Raw genomic sequence first — 23,201 nt, 5'->3', positions numbered from 1 at the left:
CTGAAGCTATAAACGCCGTCCTCGCTGCTCCGCCACCGCCGATTGCATCGGTGGAGGCCTCATTCCCTCGCCCCTACCGCTCGACGCTCTCCCAGTTCCGCTCGGGATACTGCAGGTCCCTGGCGTGCTACTCCGCTAGCATCGGACGCTCCCCTAGCTCCGTTGGCCCGAAGTGCGGGGTCCCCTCCAGTCGGTCCAGCACCTCTTGCGGGAACTGCCTGTGAGTTTATTGGCGCTCATCTCTCGGACACTTTTACGGCCGGACTCGCGGCCGGTTCATAAGTTTCGGTCAACCTAAAATAACGAACGCATCTCGGTGAAACTTGGTACACGTATTCAATAGGACCTAAAGTGATGTTTAGGTCGTGGACTTTTTTTCGACTTTGTCTTCATTCGCGAAATGTATGGTTAGACGGAGAAACGATCGGCATTCCAGTGTCAAATTTGCAGCGAGCCTAAAATTACTCCCAAATCAATGAACGCAGTTCAATGAAACTTTGCACATGCATTCATTAAGCCATAACGGTGATTTTTTAGATCGTGGTCAATTAAAAATCGAAAAAATGACCATGACCTAAACATCTTTGTTGTGGCCTAATAAATTAATCGAATTGCGTTCGTCAGTTCGAGAGACATTTTAAGCTTAGTGGAAGTTTGACAGTCGGACACAGAAGTGCCAGTCATTTCTCCGTATAACTGAGAGCGCAGCCGTGCACCAGCAAATTTGTGCATAAATCAGAACTGAATGGAATGCTTACCTAGCACACTTAGGTAAGGCCATCCGATAGGTATATACAGCTGTATAACTCGCGAACGAATGGGAAACATTTTCACGACCTAAACATCACTGTTATGTGGTAAATAAGACATATGTAAATATCGATAGTTTCGTTCCAAATTCCAATCTAAACAGTGGTATAAGGCTCACTGCGAATTTTGGACCATATAACCCAAAAACGAAAGCAAATCGAGAAAATGATCACGACCTAAACATCTCCGTAAAGTCCTATTGAACAAATGTGCATAATGCGCGAATGACCATAAAGTTGGAAGATTAAGCTTCACCTTTAACATGTAAGTTATAATGTTTACTAAAAAGTTCGTACTCGTGCTAAGGCTCCGGGGCAACAAATGCCGGAATATTTTTAGGACACCGCTAAATGACAAAAGATAAGAGTTAGACTTTTAGGCAGGGATTTTCCTCGTCAGAAATGAATCATTAGAATGTAAGTATCTATATTTTTTGTGAAGGATTCACAATTTTTCTATCGAAGGTACTTATTAGCTTTTTCAATGGTCTGGGAATATTTTTGATTTATGGGAGTGTAATAATTCCCACTTTCGTTCAAACATGACTGTAGAAGTGTTGTGACCTCACTGACCTGTACTGACTGCTGAGTGTGCTCTGTGTCTGTGGGAATTGGGTTTTATCAGGTATCTGAAAGCTGACTGAAGCTGTTGCTGTTTTTCTATCCTTTGAAGAAATATTAAGCGCGTAATGACAAATAATACTGCTACTCTGGTTAGTCTGGTAGTTGGTACAGACCCTACTCATCCATATTCTATTATAGTGATTAAAAATAAAACATAATGGTAAAATAGGTAGCCTAAGGTAAAGATTTTCACAACATTTTTGTAACACCTTAAACGGTGACCTTATAATTATTAGGTCTTAAGATAAGTCATAATTGCAGTTATTGCACTGTGTATTAAGTTGCAAAATGCAAATGAAATATTTTTTAGAAACCAGCTCATTTAGTCATTTCTATTATCTAGCCTAGTAAATTAGTAGTAATCTAGATGTACTTTAAAATTTGTATGCAATATCTTGGTTTTGTTAAATTGTTGATGACTTGATGTTGGATTGTTGTTAACTTGTTATACTTATAGGTACCTAGCCTATTCATTATCGTTGGTAGGCGTAGGCCTAATCCATTATCCAGGTCGTGACATGCCAGACACGGTGACCGGAGTCCAGAGGTCACCAGTCGGCAGTCACCACTCACCACGCATCCCAATTCAATTCAATCAACCATCAATCCATCATGAACGATGAAACTTACTGCAACTGAACATGGTGTATTTCCAGGATTGGCAGTAGCCAGTAGGTACTTATTCAGTTAGGGTAAACGCAGTATATTCCGACATCGTAGGTAATTCCGTCACTTCTCTAGTTTTTCCTTTATATTAAGCTTTGTTTTAGTTCCATGCGTTCATTGATTCGTTCCAAGCTTTGTACAAAAATTGAAATTTGCTTAATTAAAAGCCTAATAGCTGTTAATTAAAACGTAATTAAGTAGTGTTCAATATTCATTAGTGTTCTAATTCAAAGCTGTGTTGTATCCCAATACAGCTCACACAGCGACATAGTGACAAACCAGAGATTTTTTAGAATCAATTCATTTTTAATTTCCTCATTTACTCAAGACTTAAACCAATTTCTTATGTAAGATAATGCTGGTATCCATGATACTTTACTGGTCTACTTATAGGACTCAACTTGAGGGAGAGTCTAAAAAAACTCTCTGCTTTGCCACTATGCACAGCGAACGGAATTCGAATACGTTGATGTCGGCATTACGTATCAGTTAAATTTGAAGCGCTGACGCAATACGACTCACCACATGTCGAATATTGCCATACACAGTGACGGAATATAGGGATTTGGTAGGTTTCCATTCTAAAGGCTTTTTAATAAATATGGCAACATTTTGTGACGTTTCATTGTTGCTGACACGTAGTGAAGTGTTTTGAGAGTCACGTGAAGGCAACAGAACTTACGTAACGCATACGGTTTTTTTTTTATAGTTTTTCATTTCTCGTGCGTCCTTAATGTGTCGGAATATACCACGTTTACCCTATTGGTCCTTGCAGAGAGTGCCCGGTCTTGGTCTGCACCTCTTATTGATTTATAGAATCAGTTTAAATTTAATTTCCTCATTTACTCAAGATATAGGGTAAACGCCGCAAACGCGGTATATTCCGACATTGTGGGTAATTCCGTCACCTCTCTAGTTTTTCCTTTATATTAAGCTTTGTTTTAGTTCCATGCATTTGTTGATGGTTGAAATGGTGACGTCATACATTTGCACGTCAAACTACTGCCAAAACACTAGGTCTTGGCCATCTAGCGGGAAAATATTGAGATCCGAAGAGAGACAATGCACGGCTTTGCACGCTACCCAGTGAGATCATCGAAAAATGTGTCAAATTTGACAGTTGACCTTGCTCTACCAAATAGTGAATAACTGTTTGTATAGGAAGAATATTATGGTTTGAGACTTTTAAATACGTCTGTGAATATATTAGGAATCCTTTTAAGTATACCTACTTGTATTTGCTGATTTCAAGTGGGAAATAAATTAATAGATGATTAAGTTGAGAAATGGATTTAGACACATGAAAACTAATTCCGTCACAACTTGAATTGGACACACACAGATCGTTCCAAGCTGTGTACAAAAATTAAAATTTGCTTAATTAAAAGCTTAATAGTTATTAATTAAAAGCGTAATTAAGTAGTGTTCAATATTCATTAGTGTTCTAAACTTCTAATTCAAAGCTGTGTTGTATTCCAATACAGCGAATGGAATTCGAACACGTGGATGACGGCATTACGTATCAGTAGAATTTGAAGCACGGACGGAATACGCCTCACCATGTGCTGAATATTGCCACACAGTGTCGGAATATAGGGATTTGGTAGGTTTGCATTCTAAAGGCTTTTAAATAAATATGGCAACATTTTGGGACGTTTCATCGTTGCTGGCGGGTAGTACGGTGTTTTGCGAGTCACGTAAAGCCAACAGAACTCGAGTAACACATAGGTACGGTTATTTTTTATAGTTTTTCATTTCTCGATGCGTCCTTAATGTGTCGGAATATACCGCGTTTACCCTATAAAAAATTTTATGTAGCATCAAACTGGGTGGTATTACTTTAGATCATAGTGGCAAAGCAGAGAGTTTTTTTAGACTCTCCTTCAAGTTCAATTTCAAGTCCTATAAGTAGACCAGAAAAGTATCATGGATACCCATACCAGTATCATCATACATAAGATATTGGCTTTAATGGCTTAAATCTTAGGTAAATGAGAAAATAAAAATGAACTGATTCTAAAAAATCACTAAAAAAATTTGCCACTATGCTTTAGATAAAGTGCATTAAAAAATGGTGTTTTTTTTGTTTAATTATATGTTTTTTGGGGTGTAGATAAAGAATCTGAAATCTGTTTTTGGCAGTCGGCATTGGAAAACCGATTTTTATGTATGCCGATTTTTATATATTTTCTAAAGTAAAATGCAAGTTAAATCTTGGCCCCAATATCCGTGGATTTATAGCATTTTTAACTTAGCCTCGGTGACCCATATACCCTTGCAACCACAACATTGCAGGCAACCATAACATTGCAACCACAGTTAGGTTAGGTTTTTTGCCTATTTTTGCCCGATTTTTTTTGACAAATTAGAGCCTTGGGGAAAAAATCAGTTTTCCGATGCCCACCGCCAAAAACGGATTTCAGATTCTTTATCTACACCCCAAAAAAACATATAATTAAAACAAAAAACACCCTTTTTTGGATACACTTAATCTAAAGTATTACCAACTGGGTAATAAGGGACAAATTCTGAAATAGCATATAGATTTTTTTTCAGAGATGCCATATGGTACAGGCATGGAATATATCTACTTGGCGAGCCGCAACTGAATTTTTTGAGCTATGGATTTATAGATATGCTAGCCGTGATTCCATTTCTTTGAGCCTTGATTTGATTTTTTTGAGCAGTGATTTGATTTTTTTGAGCAGTGATTTGATTTTTTTAACCATGAATTCCATATCTGGGCCATCCCTGCCATGAAAAGCCATTTACAAGCCCCGAACTTATTTACAAAGTCCCTGCATGTGTTACCCCAAGTCTCTAATCTAATCTTAACCTAAAACAGTCAAATGGCACCAATAACATTTGTCTTTACTGTAAGCTGAACACATGTTAATGCAGTCTGACCACTCTGACATGGCCGCAACTATGCAAGATCTTCAACAAAGTGTTTAGGTTGACCTGTTGTCATTACAATGATTATATATATGTTCTGCAGGATATTTTGGCAGTATTGTTAAAGTAAAGTGGGTTGCAGAAGTTGAAAATTTTATGAAATGACATGTTTGCAAAATGCAAACCATGAATATTTTAATCAAACAAAAATACATGACTTTAGAGCTGCAAGATTTCATACCTACTGTAATTATATAATGAGCCTAAACTTGTTTATGAACTGAACCCCGCTCTTTTCCTACAATATCTCGCTGCTTGGCGCAAAATACAAAACAGGAAGTTTCTGTAAATCACCCTGTTTTATTTCTTATGTGGTGCCTCATTACCCCTTGTAATCAAAATACCAAACTTGTCCTCAGGTTGTATACCAATTAGGTTAGGGTTGCAACAGACATGCCTATCCCTACAGAATTGCAAATGCCTATGCTACTTGGGTACACTAGTTTATGATAAAAGATTAACTTTCTTGTTATTTTCCTGATGTGAAAAAATCTGCTAGGTTAATTATGTTGTGTTTAATTGATTTTTAAATATATAAATTTAAACTGCGCTGCAACCAGAGCACTTTCCTAGCTGCAACTAGAGCCTATCTGATTATTTTGGAACCATAAGATTCCTGCTTCATGAATTATCTCCTATAAAATTGTTATCAAAAGTAAATTTTTCAGCTATGAGATTCCAAAATTTTTGAAAATGTCACTTTCAAGTCAAAAGATTTTAGAATCAAGTCAGTAATTTCCAATCTTATGACTTGCCAAGTATGTTTTACAATACCTTTGCAAGACTTGACTAACAAATATTTTTATTTTCGAGGTCCAGCAACACTGATAAGTCCAAGTTGAGTCTTGATGAGTGCAATCGTCAGGTGATTGAAATCCTTGTTGACCCTCCAGAGACTCGCCCTCCTCACCCACTGCAGACAAATGATGTGGCTGCTAGAGGCTCACCAGAACAGGATTATGGTAATTTATAGGCCTATTGTTTACTGTTAATATTGTTTACTTTTTAGTTGGCATTAGTAAAACAGAACAAAAAATACCTACTTTAAGACCTATTAGTACACAAGTTAATAGTCTTTTGTACACTTTTGATTATAGACTATGGGATGCTATTTATTAATAGAAGGCTTCATTACGTACGTCTTGAGTTAAGAATCATTGATTCAAAAATTATCACTGATAAGATGATGAATGGAATCTTGTAGCAAGCCAGGGACTTCTTGTACTAATGCAATAAAATGCATTTCTGACCATTACTTCATTTGTATAGTAGTTTGGCATGATAATTGTTTCAGTAACTTGAGTTTTGTTTGCGGTAGGAAGTTCTTATTTGATTCTCTAATATATGAGTATATAGTTTTAATTGGAATTGTCGTTATATTATCTCTAGTGATCATTATGGATGTTTCCAAGTTTATCCCACAAAATTTGTTTTGTTCAGCATATGTTATTGTGAGCTTGGGCTTGGAAATTTTTATTTGCCTGTACATCATTTAACAGTAGAATTAAATGCTGCAAGGTATGACAGGAAAAATAAGGACTAAGAATTGAGATTATAAATATAATACTTTTTTATTAAAGTTTATAAAGAATTGAGATTATAAATATAATACTTTTTTATTAAAGTTTTTTTTTATAATAGCAATGACATCCTCTTTTAAAATTGAGGATTTGGTCAGCTTCACATGAATGGAATTGTTCCCACTTTTGATAGTTTCCTTAGTATTTGTTTCTGATGTAGCCTGGATAGCCGCCAATGCAAGAAGTTCTCATCATATTCATTCCATTCTTCTGAATGTTTTCTGCTGTCCAGAACTGACATTTTGAAGTGATTTTCCATTGAAGAAAAATTAAGATGTCACAGGAGATGAGAAACAACTGGAATGCCTTCAAGGTCATGAAGCCTGGGACTGGCACAGCTGTGTGATGTGTGTTGTTTCTACTTTAAATTCATTTCCACTATGTGTAACATCTCATGTCCAATGATTTACTTGACAGAAACAATCAAGTCGATCAAAATTGATGACAACTGTTCCATTGAAAGTCACCCTGGTGATGTGAGTAATTTTATCATTTTACAGTTGATGTTTATTTTTAATCCTATTCATACAGTAATTCTCCAACAGTTGCATATATGAAAAAAGAATGCTTTTTAGAATGTAAATCTGGTTTCAATTGTCAAAAGAAATTAAGTAACATGTTTGTATTCTAAAGTTTTCATTTTTGTAAAGCATTCTTCATTTTCTTAGTATAAATAAGCTAAGCATCGGGTCTCAAATCAAAATAGGTATTAATTAATCACTGACAAAGTAACTAATTTTAGAATCTTGCTCCTTATATTGAATGTCTTGCTCCATATATATAAATGAAACTAAATTTTTCTCACTTTTTTTTTATATTAGATTAAATTCTGATCATCCAATAATAAGGTATAGTAAACTGGTAGTTATGTATTTAAGGTATTATATGGTAATACATATATAAGGTATATATGTATTTAATACCTTAAATAAATAAATAAGGTACCTATATGGTATATATGTATTTAATGTATTTACTCAAGCACTGAGGAATATTTGTATAAACGAACTTTCTTTGCCAGGATTTGGGCCCTTGCAATACCATTGAGTTCACCTCTACTGACTGCAATACATTTGAACCTGATGGCGACGTGGATGCTGGACAAGGATACCTCATACATCACCACGCAAGTGGTAATGTATCCTTAACCAGTGTTCTCCTTAACCTGTATTGTGCTTAACCAGTATTATCCTCAACCAGTATTACCTTATCCTTAACCAGTATTATCCCTAACCAGTATTATGCTTAACCAGTATTATGCCTAACCAGTATTATGCTTAACCAGCATTATCCTCAACCAGTATTACCTTATCCTTAACCAGTATTATCCTCAACCAGTATTACCTTATCCTTAACCAGTATTATNTTATCCTCAACCAGTATTATCCTTCCAGTATTATCCTTAACCAGTTCTAATTTGACTTCGATTATTATGCAAATTTTAAGCATTTTGACTAGATGTTTGCAGTTGTACTCTGTTTTACTAAGTGTAATGTTGATGTTGCCTCTTTTATGCTAATTTTTCTATTATCACATGCGGTTATTGTTTTTTTACGGTTTTTTCTATGGTTTTGATTATTTTAGAAATTTGTTATTTGTTTGCTTTCATTGTCATCTTGTTATCATTGGAATTGAGTTTTGTATCTATTTTTTTTGCCCGTGAAGCTTTTTTAGCTTATATGGGCATTCACCTGGAAGCCTTGCTATTTTATTTCACGTCTCTTTTATATTTCATTGTAGCGTGTCCTCCTGTGTGAATAAATAAATGAAATCAAGTATGGGTTGCTGTGCATTTAAATTTACTGCCGGTTTTCCTATTATAAACTACTTGTACTTGATGGAATGAGTGAGTTTAATTGGAAAAAATCAGATGCAAGAAAGAAAAGCAAAAAAAAATATCAGAACCTTGCCTACCAGTCTTGAAACAGGTTAAGTTCCATGTTCAAAAATAGCTTGGCTTATTGACATAGCTTTATGATGACTTTCATGTGCTTGTGCAGATGGAGGCTCTAATGAATATAAAAGTTGTTCTTCATTCATATTAATTCAGAATCCGTATTCAGATTTAGTTTACACCTCGCGTGTTATGTTAATAAAAATTAGATGTTCCCATCTTTCCAGTATATGGATCTAGCTTTTGTACTAAGAACATTTGCATCATTGAAAATATTGCATACGGTATAGAATATCACAAGAATTGTCAAACATTCTGAATTTTAAATATTCATAACTAATAACAAAATATTGCAAATAGAATATCATAGGAATTGTGAAACATTCTGAATTTCAAATATTCATAACTGAAAACATCTTATTTATTCTTAAGATATTATTGTGTTTGCAGGTTCTGAAGAGCACAGTGGCACAGCTCGCCTGAGGAAAGTTATCCAGACGGTGTACCTGAAGAAAGTTCCCAAGCCTCATAAAGGCAATCAAGTCAATGGAATTAAACATAAGAAAGCTTCTGGCAGCTCCAAGAAACGGTAACTAGCGTCTCATTGTTAAGATTTGCTACCTATTTAACTTAATGTTAGGTAATGAAGCAATTTGTATGCCAATGTAAGTAATTTAGTGAGTTTTAGGCCAATGAAAGTAATATATATACTAATTTGTAGGCCAATGAAGGTAATTTACTTTCATAGCAGATCCCTCAAAATTTAATAATTTGATAGTCCCTTGTATTTTTTTGTTCATAAAATGACTTCAAGACTATGATGGAAATTAAAATTCCCTCTCAACGTGTTACTGTCCATCATTGTATCTATGAACTCTTTGGTATCTAAATTCATTTGTAATAATTATTTAATAATTAATTAAATAATTTTAATCAATTACTTTGAATTTAAATTAAACCTTGAATTAAATAAAATTAAGTTTAGTTAAATTAAATTTAATTACAGCTAATTAAAAATTGAAATCTTTGAGTATAGTAGCTTAATCACAAGCATTTTTGTGCATTTATCCTCCTTATATGAAGTTATAACTTAAGATATATTATTTCTCTGAGACCTCTTACATTTTAGTGCTGTAGCAAGTTACATGTTAGTGCTGTAGCAAGTTATATGTTAGTGCTGTAGCAAGTTACATGTTGGTGCTGTAGCAAGTTACATGTTAGTGCTGTAGCAAGTGACATGTTAGTGCTGTAGCAAGTTACATGTTAGTGCTGTAGCAAGTTACATGTTAGTGCTGTAGCAAGTTACATGTTGGTGCTGTAGCAAGGGACATGTTAGTGCTGTAGCAAGTTACATGTTGGTGCTGTAGCAAGTTAAAATGTAAGAATCCAAGTATTCCTTCCCATCAGTATCGCCAAAAAATTATGATTTCTTTAAGCTAACATTGTTAAACGAGAGATCATGAATAAGTTATTCTAGGTTTTAATTTTACATTAATAATTATAAAGCTTCAAAAAATTACACAATTATATTATTAAATTAAGTAAGTCGAATCTATAATGAAAAAAATGGGAGCTCAGCAAAGTTTGCTGCCTCATAACAGCCTGCAAAATAATAAGACCCTTTGAAACCCAATTCTGGCCTGAAAAAAAACAGGTCACATTCATAACAGAAATTTTGTTTTCCTAGAATTTAATTGACTTTTAATTAAGCCTTCTCGACATATTTATATCAGTGACAGTCCCGTAGTGATGGAATGGTAGTTATGGTAGTAACTGTGTTACTGTTTTTGATTAGGCTTAATTTTAAATCGGCTCTATTTCAAATGATATTTCGTTTTATGATTTCCTGTAATTTGGTAAACTAGCTCTATATAATATAGCTACGTATCGTGAATGGTATTGAGATATACTATCTGTCTCACCAATGGATAAGATTGTGACATCCAATAAAGATCATTATTTGCGAGCTTACTTCAGTCTAACTGATTGTCGGTGCTATTAAAATGTTTTTTATGAGCTAGCCAGGAAAAAGTCTAATTTCTTAACCAACCAGGCCTTCTTGAGTTTGATTCAATCGTGTCTACTTACAAGTTTTTTCCTGCTATTCAACTTATTAAAGATCCTATCCCTCCGCCATGAAGATTAAATTTATTTTGAATAATGATCTAAGTATCCAGGTTCTGTCCATCTTGGTTCAACATCCCTGAAATAGCGCCATGGCTCGAAGAAAGTACTTTACCAAACCACGCCTACTGCAAATTCTGCCAGAAAGATTTAACTGCTGGCAAGAGTGAACTTTACAAGCACATGAACACTAGCAAGCACCAAAGAAAGGCTGAACATTATGGCTTTGCACCTCCAATCAAACGTGAGGTGAGAGCTGAAACACATAATATCTGGTAAATTGGTATGACATTACATGGGTGTTGAAATTTTATTTCTAGAGTTTGTGGATGAATGAACAGAGCTTTTGTGACTGCATGAATTATATGTGTACGAGGGTCTATATAAAATGTATGAGGACTCGTTAAGATATTACCGACACTTGACACAATTCTGTTCCAGCCTCACGATGGCATGAATGATGTACTTGAAGTTGATTTTGACCTGTCACGAGACGACGACTCGAAGCTCTCGCCAGTGCAGGGCAACGCAGAGCGACCGCCCCCAGTCCCATCGAGATTGCCTGCTCTCCGTAAAGTAAGATCATCGGAATGAGAAAATTCTAGCCTTCCTGAAAATACTGGAATAAGTTCTAGCCTTCCAGAAAATACTGGAATAAGTTCTAGCCTTCCAGAAAATACTGGAATAAGTTCTAGCCTTCCAGAAAATACTGGAATAAGTTCGACCCTTCCAGAAGATACTGGAGCTTGTGTTTACCTAATCATCCTTATTATTTTAAGTGTTTTTCAATTAGTTTCTTTTCATACATTTTCATAGGCAGTGTCCTTGAAAGTTGGTCTTTAATACCCTTGTCCGTTGTATCGCCGTAGCCTTTGTGGAGAAAGTAATGGTACAATTATAATCTAAATATTTATTGGAATGCAATGATGGCGTTAAACTGAAGGGCATTGTCTTCAATTACGATTGGTAATTGAGGGGAAAATATTTTTGTTACAGTATGAAGTGTACCTAGCGGATGACATGCATGTCGCTAGCACGCCAGCGATGCTAGAGGTTGCCCACAACGTCAACAAAGACCCGTGCACTACAGGCAGAGTTCGAGGTGATCTGCCAGCTCATTAGGCAAGCAATGATGTTTCTGAATTGCAGAAGTTTATTGTACGTACATACTTTGATAAATATCATATTTATAGTAGAAACCAAAGAAAAAATCGCGATGTGCTGTTTATTTTTGCACTTTAATTTTGATATTGAGCAGTCTTCTGAAATTCTTGTAACAACTATGGCTGTGTGTGAAAATTGAGCGGGGGATTTCAAGAACAAGAATTCCTAAACTTCTTATAAACTCGACCAAAATAAAGTTTCGAAGTTTTGTTTTAGTATGGAGATGATAGAGTTTAAAGTTCTATTGTTGACTTTGGGGACTTACTTTTCACTGACAGAACTTGAGAAGAGAGTCGCCCAACTGCTGGACAAAGAAGACGCCATGTTTGTTCTAACGGGCAGCATGGCTAACTGTCTTGCAGGTGAGTCAAGGCTCTTTTTAGCGCAGTTTCTCCCTTATGAAAAAAAGGCGCTATTGTGCTCGCCATGTCCGTCCGTCCTTCTGTCTGTTTTCTGTCTGTCCGCCCGTGACTTCACGTTTTTGTCGATGAGAAAATGCGCTCTCTGTCATTTGCTGCATTGAGTACTGAGTTATATTTTTTTATACTAATTATGATTGGAAATACTTTATTTCCGGGAATATGAAATTATTTAGGGATAAATCCTTCCAAACTCAGACTTAGTTCTCTATCTGCCCACATCCTCAGTGCTAGCACACTGCCCCATCAGCGGCAGTCTGGTGATGGCTGGTGACCGTAGCCATCTCTACCGCCGCTGCCAGACCTCTCTCACGCGTGTACGTTCTGCATTAGCTGCATTACCCTTAAAAAAATAATTGTGTACGGTATATGATGCAAATTAATGTATGCATACAATTTCGTCTGATATTAGTGACAATTATTATCTATCAATGCTTTCTCTCAATGGGCTCATGGCTTTCTGAACAAGCCCATTGAAGTATTTCATTTGTTTACAGTTGGGCACATAAACTTTGGAACAAATAATTGTATATATGATGCCAATAAACGTATGCATGCAATATTATCTGATATTAGGGACAATAATTATGTTCCAAGGCTTTCTCATTGTTACGTGTTCACTGAACAAGCCTCTGGAAGTATTTCATTCGTTTACAGTTGGGCCAAGTCAACCTCCGTGTGCTGAGAAACACCGACGACGGGCGTGTTAATTTAGACGAAGTATGCAGTTTGATGTTGGATGAGGGAGACGCTGTGCAACCGTCGCTACTTTGTCTGGAGAACACCCACACCTTCTGTGGAGGGCAGGTCCTGCCTGAGCTATTCATGCAGCAGGTATTCTACGTACTTGTGCTTTCTATAATATTGTTAGTCAAGTTGTAAATTTGTATTCTATGTTTACTTGTGCTTTCTATTATATTGATAGTCAGGCTATAAATTTCTTTCTAATTGACTTTCTCGTTTAAATTATCATCATTGTTTGCTATTTTTATCGCTTCTAAGTTGATTTTTCGTTGTTGCAGGCTGGCAAAGTTTGCCGAGATTTTGGACTGAAGCTTCATGTTGACGGCGCACGACTGCTGCACGCTGCGTTTGCCTGCGACCTGAGTCCCTCGCTGCTGGCTGCTCAAGCTCACTCGGTTACTCTTTGCTTCAACAAGGGACTTGCGGCTCACAATGGCTCTGTTGTTGCTGGATCAAAGGATTTTATTGACAGGTAGTTTCTCAACCTCTTGTCATTGCATTTCCTGTACGAAGCTTCTCAGTGTTTATGGTTTCTCCAAACCTGCTTGTCTTTCACAGTTCCTTAGGTATTGAAGGTGTTCAATAGTGTTCAATATATGGCTATTTAAGACTATTGAACACTTTCAATAGAGTTCAATAGTGTTTATTATTGTTCAATATTTGCTAATGAAGACTATTGAACATGTACTCTATTGAAAGTGTTCAATGGTCTTCAATAGCCAATATTGAACACTTTCAATAGAGTTCAATAGTGTTCCATTCTTCGCATCTGGATACTGTCACCCGATATGGTGGTAAATTTTTATTTTATTTGGAAACATTCTGGATTATGGGTTCTGTATGTAAGGTTATTTCTTGTGGTATTTATTTTGGGATTTCAAAAAACGGAATATTTAGCCCTGGACATAGGCTCCAGTTTAGAATGTTAAACTCTAGTAGTAACATAGCTCATATTGTGCCCAGTTTCTACTAGTGTGTTCATCATCGCACAACTGAAAAGAACTTACTTCACCTCTTTGATGTGCAGATGCAGGCAAATATCTGACGTGTTCTGCACCTCCTCAGTGAAGCTGGAAGCCCTGGCAGCGACATGCTTGCGGGCGCTTGCAAACTACGTCCATCACATCGCCAAGACGCAGCTGCATGCCAGGAATATTTACAGAAGTCGGTACTGTGCCAGGAATATTTACAGAAGTCAGTACTGTGCCAGGGATATTTACAGAAGTCAGTACTGTGCCAGGGATATTTACAGAAGTCGGTACTGTGCCAGGGATATTTACAGAAGTCGGTACTGTGCCAGGGATATTTACAGAAGTCGGTACTGTGCCAGGGATATTTACAGAAGTCGGTACTGTGCCAGGAATATTTACAGCTTGCGATCTTGTCCGTGTCATCTGCTCATATTATGGTGGCTGTTTCAGACCCCTCCTATTTAGCGCATTTTCTCATTTATGGAAAAGGCGCTATTGTGCTCGCCATGTCCGTCTGTCTGTCCGTCCGTGACTTCACGTTTTCGTCGACGAGAAAAAGCGCTCTCTGTCACTCACTGCAGTGAGTACTGAGTTATATATATTATTATCATTCACTTACTATGTTACTATGATGGTTACTATGATGCGTCTGATGTAGATGACATGCTTCCATCTAGCGGTGGAAGGTCATAAATTCTAGTAATTCGTTCCTCTGATTGCTCGCAGTACGTTTTTCGAGTAAAAAAAATGTATTGTGCAGGTTTATCTCGGCTTAACACGACAGCCATCACCTTGGTTCCGTCCAATCTTCACACCAACGTCATCATATTGGAATGCGACGGCGTGCGAGTGACTCCCCAACATCTCACCGAGCGTCTTAGACTGGTCTGTCTTTGTTAAGAGTGTTGCTTGCATGCGACAACTGATGATTATAAGAACGTATTCGTGAACTCGTGCCTATGTCGTGTGTGGATCAATCACAAGCGTCTCAAGCTGGTCTGTCTTCATTCAGAGCGTGGCAAGCATGTAACAACTAATGATTTTTGGGCAGGGGCCCAGTGGTTACAGTTCAGCAGAGTACAGTTCAGAGAGCGGAGAGGCGCGGGTTCGATCCCAGCTCTGTGCGCCAGTTTCTGGTCAGAATCGGCGAGGAGGCCGGGCGGTTAAGCACAGCAGAATTGTAGCAGTGAGTTGCGAGTTCGAGACCGCAAAATGCTGTGAATGTTCTGCGATGTTAAGAATCGGCGGCAGGCCTACGGCCTAATAAACGCTGAAACCGCTATTATTATTATTATATTATTATTATAAGACCGTATTCGTGAACACGTGCCTAAGTCATGTGTGGATCAATCACCTAGCGTCTCAAGCTGGTCTGCCTTTGTTAAGAGTGTTGCTTTCATGCGACAACTGATGATTAGAAGAAAGTATTCGTGAGCACGTGTCATTACGGATCAAAATAAGTTGAGCGTTGCTAGCATGCAACAACTGATGATTAGAAGAACATATTCGTGAGCACGTATCAAAACCGTGTACACATCAAAATAGCACGGTGAAATCGCCCGGATGATATCGTTTTGAACGCGCAATTTGCCTTTTCTGCAGGTCCCATGGCTCGTTACCACTCGAATTGGTGTCTCTCTCGTTTGAGAACGAAGAAAAGAATAACAAATTATGTAGACGCATTCTTGCTCAATGAGGAGTTTACTTCGTTGCTTTGCCCAGTTATAACGCGTTGTGCTGACGCCGAGTGCGTAGAAATAGTTCATGTCCTCTTTGCTCGTAACTAATACCTAAAGGGGATCTCATTTCATGAACTTTTATGGATGCTCTCAAATTTTCGGCGTTCTGCGAGGTGCTTTTCGAGAGTTATTATTTTTTTTTTAACCGAAATCACAAGACGGAACGGCACGCTGCTTCAGTAAGAATACCACGCGTTTGCTGTGTATTGCATTAATTTCTTTCCCTTAATTTATCGAGCTGCTTGTTTTTAAACGTGATGATAATTTTCCGAAAGCAAAAACTAGATGACGATGTGCCACTGAATTGGCGATAAGTTGGCCTACCTACTAGACAAAATTTTACGGAGATGAATTATTGCAGACTTTAGTCGTGTTCTATTGATGTTGGTAATTTTCTTTACTGCTCCCGAAGAGTAGAAGTAATAAGATGTCGAGCATAATATTTTGATATATATCAGCACCGCCAAATACTTAAATTCTTGCTATGTTTGACTATTCGCACGTGCAGATACCGGCACACGAAGTAAAGGAACTGGCGGAGCGTACGACTGTCGTGGCGAAGGTGAGGTCGTACAACACTGTACGACTGATGACTCATCCTGGTCTGGGGCAAGCTCAAGTTGCTGCGGCTATCAAGAAGCTCAAGTTTGTCATGGAAGAGTATGACAATTACCTTGTTTTAGAATGTGATATGCCCGAAGAATAAATGTTGACTTCCTAATCAGAATTGTGTACAAAATTAAGTACATATAAATATGAGTTAAACCGTGTCATTAAATTACCGTAAGCAATCAAGAAATTGAACCCAAAGCAACCGTCTGGGGATTATAAATTACAATCTATAGAAAATACGCGATGATAATTTCAAGCCCAACCATAGTAGTATTGAAATTTCACTGGGATAGAAAAAATTCACTGCGAATTATCGGTATGACTGTATTTAATTTCAGTTCATCTAATCACGTTATTTCTGTGGAGCGAATTTGTTCGGATCCCGTACGCGACATAACGTTTATTAGTTGGAAAAAATCTTTATTATGGCGTACTGAAGAGTCTATATGGCTTCATCAAAATAAGAAAGTCACCTACATGGTGAGGTCCATAATAGCATTAACGATATCATTATTGTTGGCCCGAAGCGCCTTACAAGCCTTGGCTCTGGAAACATTAGCTTGAGACACAACAAGTTCTATATCTTTTTCTTCGAGGCCACTGTAGTCAACCTCGCCATCTTCCTCTTCGTCGTCTTCGGGGATGGCAGGAGCTGCAGGCACGCCTGGCAGGCCGGTGCTGATACTCAGGTCGCCACCGCCACCTGCCACCGAGCTGCTGCTTTCCTTCAGTTTCTCAGCCGCTGCCATCTGGGCTTGCTGGCTCATATCCTCAATCTGTAAGGAGGCATATGTTCTTCCTTATATTGAATAACCACATTGATACCTTTCATTCTGAAGTTCAATAAATCCGTTACAGAAAATTAAAATACAAGAGTTTGTTAAACTAAATATATAGTCACGACAAACATCCTGACATGTAGCACTAGATTTGATTTCATTATTTCAAGATAAGGAACATGCTTTGTTACTCGGCACTCACTTCGATAGACTATCAGACTAAACCTAGTTGTTACCTTTGCTTCTCCAAAAACGATGTATGTGTCAGAGACGGGATTCTTGTACACGTCCGGCTTATTGATGACAAAAAGGATGTTCTTACTCTTGCGGATCGTAACTCTATTAACACCAGCGACGTGCTTTAGGCCAAGCTTGCTCATCATCTTGCGGGCCTTCTTTTCAGCACGGCTCTGTTTGCCTCCCTGTAAAAAAACATTAGGTTTTAAAGAACAATAAGAGTATAAAATATTGCTATCATATCGAGATAAAGCAGATAGTATGGCACAGCAATAATGAAGCTTGTGGCAATTAGTCCTTTTAACTTTAGTAGCAAATGTACACTACAACCTTCAGGAAGATATGGCACAGCAATAACGAAGCTGTGGCAATTACTCCTTGTATTTTTAGGGGCAAATGTACACTACAACTTTCAGGAAGATATTATGGCACAGCAATAACGAAGCTGTGGCAATTACTCCTTGTATTTTTAGGGGCAAATGTACACTACAACCTTCAGGAAGATATTATGGCACAGCAATAATGAAGCTGTGGCAATTACTCCTTGTATCTTTAGAAGCAAATGCACACTACACCCTTCAGCTGTTACTGAGTGCTGGTCTCCATCACAGACCTTGCTCTCCATGGTTGGTGATCGATGAGCAGGATCAGTTGAATCTTTGCTCCCAGCAGCTGGCGCACCAGCCTCCAGCTCAGGCAGACTCTCGTCTGTGTCTGAGTCTGATCCTAAGTTCTGAACAGTGGGTTCGTCAGCTGGCCCATTGGCACTGCTGTCCAATTCTGTAAGCTGAGGCATTTTTCTAGGTTTGCAGTGAAAACCGTCTGAAAGTAATTGAAAAAATTCATTAGGGCATTACTATATGGGAAAAACAGTAGGTATGTGTTAACATGAAATGAATTAAATAGTATCTAAGTTAAATGTATTAAAAGGGAAGCCCATTAGGTCAGGAAGTGGCTGAGGAATAATTAGGCAATATCAAGTACCGGTAGCTATGAAAATAGTACTTATCTAGAGGGTTTGATTATTTTCAAACACCAGTCATTGTTGAGCATGTTAGAAGAGTATGTTAAGATCTTAGTCTTTCACAGTCAAAAAATCACCAGCATGTTTAGGGGTGTCCCATAATAGCCCATCTTGCGGAAATGGCTGCCATTTTGTTTTGGATTAAGGTACACAAATTCCGTCAATAAAGTTTGAAGCCAACACCTGTCTGCAAGTTTTTTTTTTATTATTTTGAGAAAAAAATTTTTAATGTGGCATTGGCATATACATTTTTTTTACTTAGACTTTAGCAGAAGTACTTTACCAAAATATAATTTTTCCATATTCAGGTATTTTTTAGAACTAGTAAATGTACAATTTAGCCCACTGTGCAGAGAGTGGATGAATATTGCAAGATCTTTGGCAACGCTTCAGTAGCCAAATTTTCGCCTTCAGAAGATCTTGCCGACACATTTAGATTGAAATTCTTGCATTTAATATATTTCTCAGTCTTCGGCCAACTATTTAGAAAAAAAGTAAGGTTTCCGGTGCGTTGGATGGAATACGATGCAGCAAAGCTTGTCCGAAAATCAGTTGCGATGAGTTCCCGCAAAAATTGTAAACAACGTTTTTTTCGATTGCGTAGTTTCGGTCACATTAGAGCGGTCAGACTGCTTTATTACATGTTCAGTTGACACTTGCTGTACAATCAGACTGTTTTTAGGGTAAAATTAGTTATTTGGGGTAACACGTGCATGCAACCTTGTAACTACGTTTGTGGCTTGTAAATAGTTCGTCATTACTCAGCATAAATGGCTTTTCATTAAAAATTACCCAGCGACGTTTTGGGCTTAAAAATCCATATATTGGCGACGCTGCATCCACCCTCTGCACAGTGGAATTTAGCCAATCAACTTCCTTTATGCTAGGTACATTGATAGGAAAAATGTCAAGTTTATGGCACCATTTTTAGTTTTTCAAAATTTCAATTAGTTTTGCTGCTATAACATTTTTACGCCATGACAGAGGACTGTCATGATTTACCTCACCAGTCTCTTATGACCCTGTTTGATGGTATATTTTCTAAAGTAGTTGTCTCTTACATATTTTTTTATCAATCTGTGATATGGAGCAGAATTTTTTTTATCTAAAAATCAAGCTTAAGAACAATCATTACATTGGTGATTCTTTACAATAGCAGGCAAAAAAAGCAACTTTCCTTATTTCAAAATAAGGAAATTAAGAAAGAGCCATTGGCAGGCTGAAATTGACTTAAAGTCAAGATGTTTTTGTTTTGGTCACTTGGTGACTTCTCCACAATGATTGCTATCAGATGTTGAATGAATTACTTCTAAAATCACTTTTTTGGCACAATAACATAGTTCTAGAATCTAGATCAGGATGGCATTCTAATTTCGAAGGTTCATATATTATTTTGATCCACCAAGACCACTTTTTTGATCCAACATCATTATTTGAGGCAAAAAATGAACTTCTTAAAGGCTTAAAACATGTATGCTAACTTGCTCAGTTTCTATAAAGTACCTAATCACTTGGAAGTTGCAAGTCTGCACCTTTCACTCAACAATTAAAATTAGACTTATAAAAAGTATTAGTTANCATGTGAATGTAAGCAGTGAAGGAGTCGAAGTTTATCTCATAATTTTATGTGAAATCGAAAACTTTGTGGGTGTTGTCCAATCGTGAGAATTTTTTATGAAGCTGGATGTGTTTTTTTTATTTTAGAACGTATTCATTGCAAAAATGTGTCCGCTAGCCTACAGATAAATGACTAGTTAACTTGATTAGTCGTTGGCAACATGGGATTGGATTTCAAACCACGCGCAATTTCGGAAGCACAGCTGTTCCAAATGTGCTCAGTTCATTAATTTTCATTGCAGTGGAAGCACTGGAAGGTGGTGTAACGCGGTGGTAGGGTTGGTATTTTGATACGTTTTCTTATATTGACATGAGAATATATTACCTGTACAGAATTCCACATTCTAGATAGATATAAATAAAATTTATTAAGAAACAGAAGGTTTTTGGCAGTCTGCAATGATGGTCAGGTCACACCATCACATGGTTAATAGTAACTAGGAATCAGGATGGAATTCTAATTTTGAAGGTTCATATATTATTTCGATCCACCAAGACCACTTTTTCTATCCAACATTGTTATTTGAGGCAAAAAATGAACTTCTTAAAGGCATAAAATACATAGGCTAACTTGCTCAGTTTCTATAGAGTACCTGCTGTCTCTTATACACATCTAGATGTGTATAAGAGACAGGGATTGGATTTCAAACCACGCGCGATTTCGGAAGAGCGGCAGGCAGTTTCAATGAGCTCAGTTTATATGATTTCACTGCAGTGGAAGGTGAGGTGGTGTAACGCGGTGGTAGGGTTGATTTTTCGATACGTTTTCATATATTAACATGAGAATATATTAACTATACAGAATTCCACACTGCTAGGAATACCTAAGTTAGATAAATCTCAAGTATTAATCATCACTTTGGCAAATGGCAATCCAGTACAGTAAGCATATGCCCATGCCCCATAGTGGCAAAGCAGAGAGTTTTTTAGACTCTCCCTCAAGTTCATTTGTGAGTCCTATAAGTAGACCAGTAAAGTATCCTGGATACCAGCAGTATCATACATAAGAAATTGATTTAAATCTTGGGTAAATGAGGAAATTAAAAATGAGCTGATTCTAAAAAAGCTGTGGTTTGCCACTATGCGGCATGCCCTATGCAGCCTATGGCTATGGTCACAGTCACACCACTGACATGACAACAGCTCTTCTCACCAGTGACTTCACAGTTCATACGTTTACAACACTACAGTAGCTTCACGATAGCTTTCTTAACAGAATTCACAAAAAAGTGTTCAAGTTATTGTTACAAAGACAGTCAACAAATAAGTTTGATCCTCTGCAGAGAGTTTTTCCGGCTGGCGGACCAGATACCTTTGTCGAGAATCCACGTATGAGCGGCACATGGTCACAAGTTGAGGAGCCTATAGGCAATAGCCATGAGTTTCCAAAAAGGATACAGCGTTTAAATACTACTTGATCCGGTATATTTTGCTTTATTTATTTCGCATCCATTCCACTCTGGAATACCCAATTATGCCGGTAAACTACAAGATAATAGGAAATTATAAATTAAAGTAGATAATCTGTAAACTTACCTGCACGTACACGCGTAGAAGGAATAAGTGTGATGCACACTATTTTTGTCCGCTTCAAATTTGGGGTAACTTATCGTTGAAGTTAATAATTACTTGATACAATAAACTCTTCACATGAATGTCAGCTTACTGAATATACCCATACTCTCATGATTAGTTCGGAAAGAGGATTGAAAAAATATCGCATTAACGTACACGCTGGAACTAAGAAACTTTGATATTACTGTCCGTCAAGAAAGCTTGAGAATACTCCATTAGTACCCATTCCTTAATTACACGTAAAAAAACATCACAGTAGTAATTTGAGTTAAATTTGATCTCAAAATGTTCATGAAGTAATTGGGAATGTCCGTAATATGGAAAATTAAAATTTTTTATATACGTCTCGAACAATTTCACGGCAGGACTGGCGACCATTCTCCATTTCAATGATCAAGGGATCTCTCACTGAATCGACACTTTTGAACGCCCCAAACTAATGAACGCCCCAAATTAAAAAAAAAAGCCTGAACCTTTGTCGTAAGAAACGTCTCGGACATATTCACGGCCGGACTTGCGGCAGGTCTCGCAGCCGGTGTCCAAATTCAGTGAGCATGGAATATCTAGCGAAGTGATGAACGTAGCTCGATGAAACTTGGTACACGTACTCATTAGGACCTAACGGTGATGTTTAGCTCGTGCAAATTTTTTCAAATTTCGCAATCATTCCTGAGTTATATGACGATACGTGACGAAATTTGCAGTAAGCATGACATTTCTTCTAAACTACTGTGCAGATTCGAACGAAACTTTGCACATAGACACATAACCTCCCAAAGGTGATGTTTAGTTCGTGACAATTTTTTAGATTTTGCCTTCGTTTACGAGTTTATTTACATTTTTTCCACATAAGGCGTGCCAGCATAGACCACGTTTACTTGAATTGCTGGATCTTAAGCACAATAAGATCATATTGACCCGGGTGCTTCACCAGATGCATCAGGTCCTTTTGTTAGTTAGCAATGTATATTCAAAATTTCAATCAAATCTGTTCAGTTGTTGGGAATAAATTCCTTGATCACTGCGAATTTTAACATAACATAACATAGTGATCTCGGCGCTAAATTGTAGGCCTGATGTGGCCTGTCGCCGATTCTTTTCCTTTTCGTGCCTTGTTCACAAAAGATCTAAAAACGTGTCATTTGACCGGATCTTTTCATGATTGACGATAGTTTGAAATAGCTACTCGACTTCCACAGGGTTCGATATGGTGCAAGGCATTTCAAATCTGAAGATATATTTTTCCATAGCTTTATCTAGTCTATTCCTGAACGCGTTCATACCTGGAGCGCCAACGATGTCATCAGGGAGGCTGTTCCACATGTCGGTGATTTGAAGCGAGAAGAAATTTTAGCGCGTGGAGAAGTTGCAGCGTAGTTTTTTAAGTTATAGCTATGGCCCCTGATGTTCGTTCTTGTTTCAAATTCTAGTAATCCTTCGGGGACCTTGTACAAACCACGAGTGTACATGTATACTTCAATGAGGTCCCCACGCAGACGGCGATAACTGAGGCTTGGAAGCTTCATAATCTTCAATCTTTCTTCATAGGAGTTGCCCTTCAAGCCTGAAATTATCCTTGTTGCACGTCTTTGAACATTCTTTATTAAATTTTTGTCCTTTTCATATCTCGGTGATCACACAACGTTTCCAAACTCCAGATTAGGGCGA

General features: G+C 37.5%; 2 protein-coding genes across 2 annotated transcripts; one reads left to right on the top strand and one right to left on the bottom strand.

The window, feature by feature from the left end:
* The first annotated feature begins 1,052 nt into the window (after nt 1-1,052).
* On the top strand, nt 1,053-17,661 carry LOC108666557. Its single transcript, XM_047883123.1, has 15 exons — nt 1,053-1,074; nt 5,868-6,016; nt 7,052-7,110; nt 7,656-7,767; nt 8,979-9,117; nt 10,706-10,901; nt 11,094-11,228; nt 11,649-11,754; nt 12,095-12,178; nt 12,464-12,552; nt 12,893-13,069; nt 13,258-13,451; nt 14,007-14,173; nt 14,711-14,835; nt 16,198-17,661. Coding segments are annotated over exons 1-15 (1,932 nt in total). The 5' UTR covers nt 1,053-1,072; the 3' UTR covers nt 16,396-17,661.
* LOC108666558 (nascent polypeptide-associated complex subunit alpha) lies at nt 16,610-21,666 on the bottom strand. The gene is made up of 4 exons (XM_018153462.2): nt 21,495-21,666; nt 17,931-18,139; nt 17,317-17,502; nt 16,610-17,077 (listed from the first exon to the last, which is right to left on the bottom strand). The coding sequence occupies exons 2-4, from the start codon at nt 18,111-18,113 to the stop codon at nt 16,775-16,777; spliced, it is 672 nt and encodes a 223-aa protein (XP_018008951.1). The 5' UTR covers nt 18,114-18,139; nt 21,495-21,666; the 3' UTR covers nt 16,610-16,774.
* Between the last annotated feature and the right edge of the window lie 1,535 nt (nt 21,667-23,201).

The sequence above is a fragment of the Hyalella azteca genome, unplaced genomic scaffold (genome assembly GCF_000764305.2).
Source record: "Hyalella azteca isolate HAZT.00-mixed unplaced genomic scaffold, Hazt_2.0.2 contig12050, whole genome shotgun sequence".
Classification (NCBI taxonomy): domain Eukaryota; kingdom Metazoa; phylum Arthropoda; class Malacostraca; order Amphipoda; family Hyalellidae; genus Hyalella; species Hyalella azteca.
The sequence above is the reverse complement of the archived record's forward strand: the minus strand, read 5'-3'. Positions and strand labels throughout refer to the sequence as shown.

Bases quoted from the DNA above. Each gene is read 5' to 3' on its own strand.
- LOC108666557 (XM_047883123.1), top strand. The intron at 7,768-8,978 runs GTAATGTATCCT...TTGTGTTTGCAG, and splicing joins CATACATCACCACGCAAGTG to GTTCTGAAGAGCACAGTGGC. The intron at 12,179-12,463 runs GTGAGTCAAGGC...CCACATCCTCAG, and splicing joins CATGGCTAACTGTCTTGCAG to TGCTAGCACACTGCCCCATC.
- LOC108666558 (XM_018153462.2), bottom strand. From the start codon at position 18,113: ATGCCTCAGCTTACAGAATTGGACAGCAGTGCCAATGGGCCAGCTGAC. The intron at 17,503-17,930 runs GTCTGTGATGGA...GTTTTTTTACAG, and splicing joins CACCAACCATGGAGAGCAAG to GGAGGCAAACAGAGCCGTGC. The intron at 17,078-17,316 runs GTAACAACTAGG...GCCTCCTTACAG, and splicing joins TCGTTTTTGGAGAAGCAAAG to ATTGAGGATATGAGCCAGCA.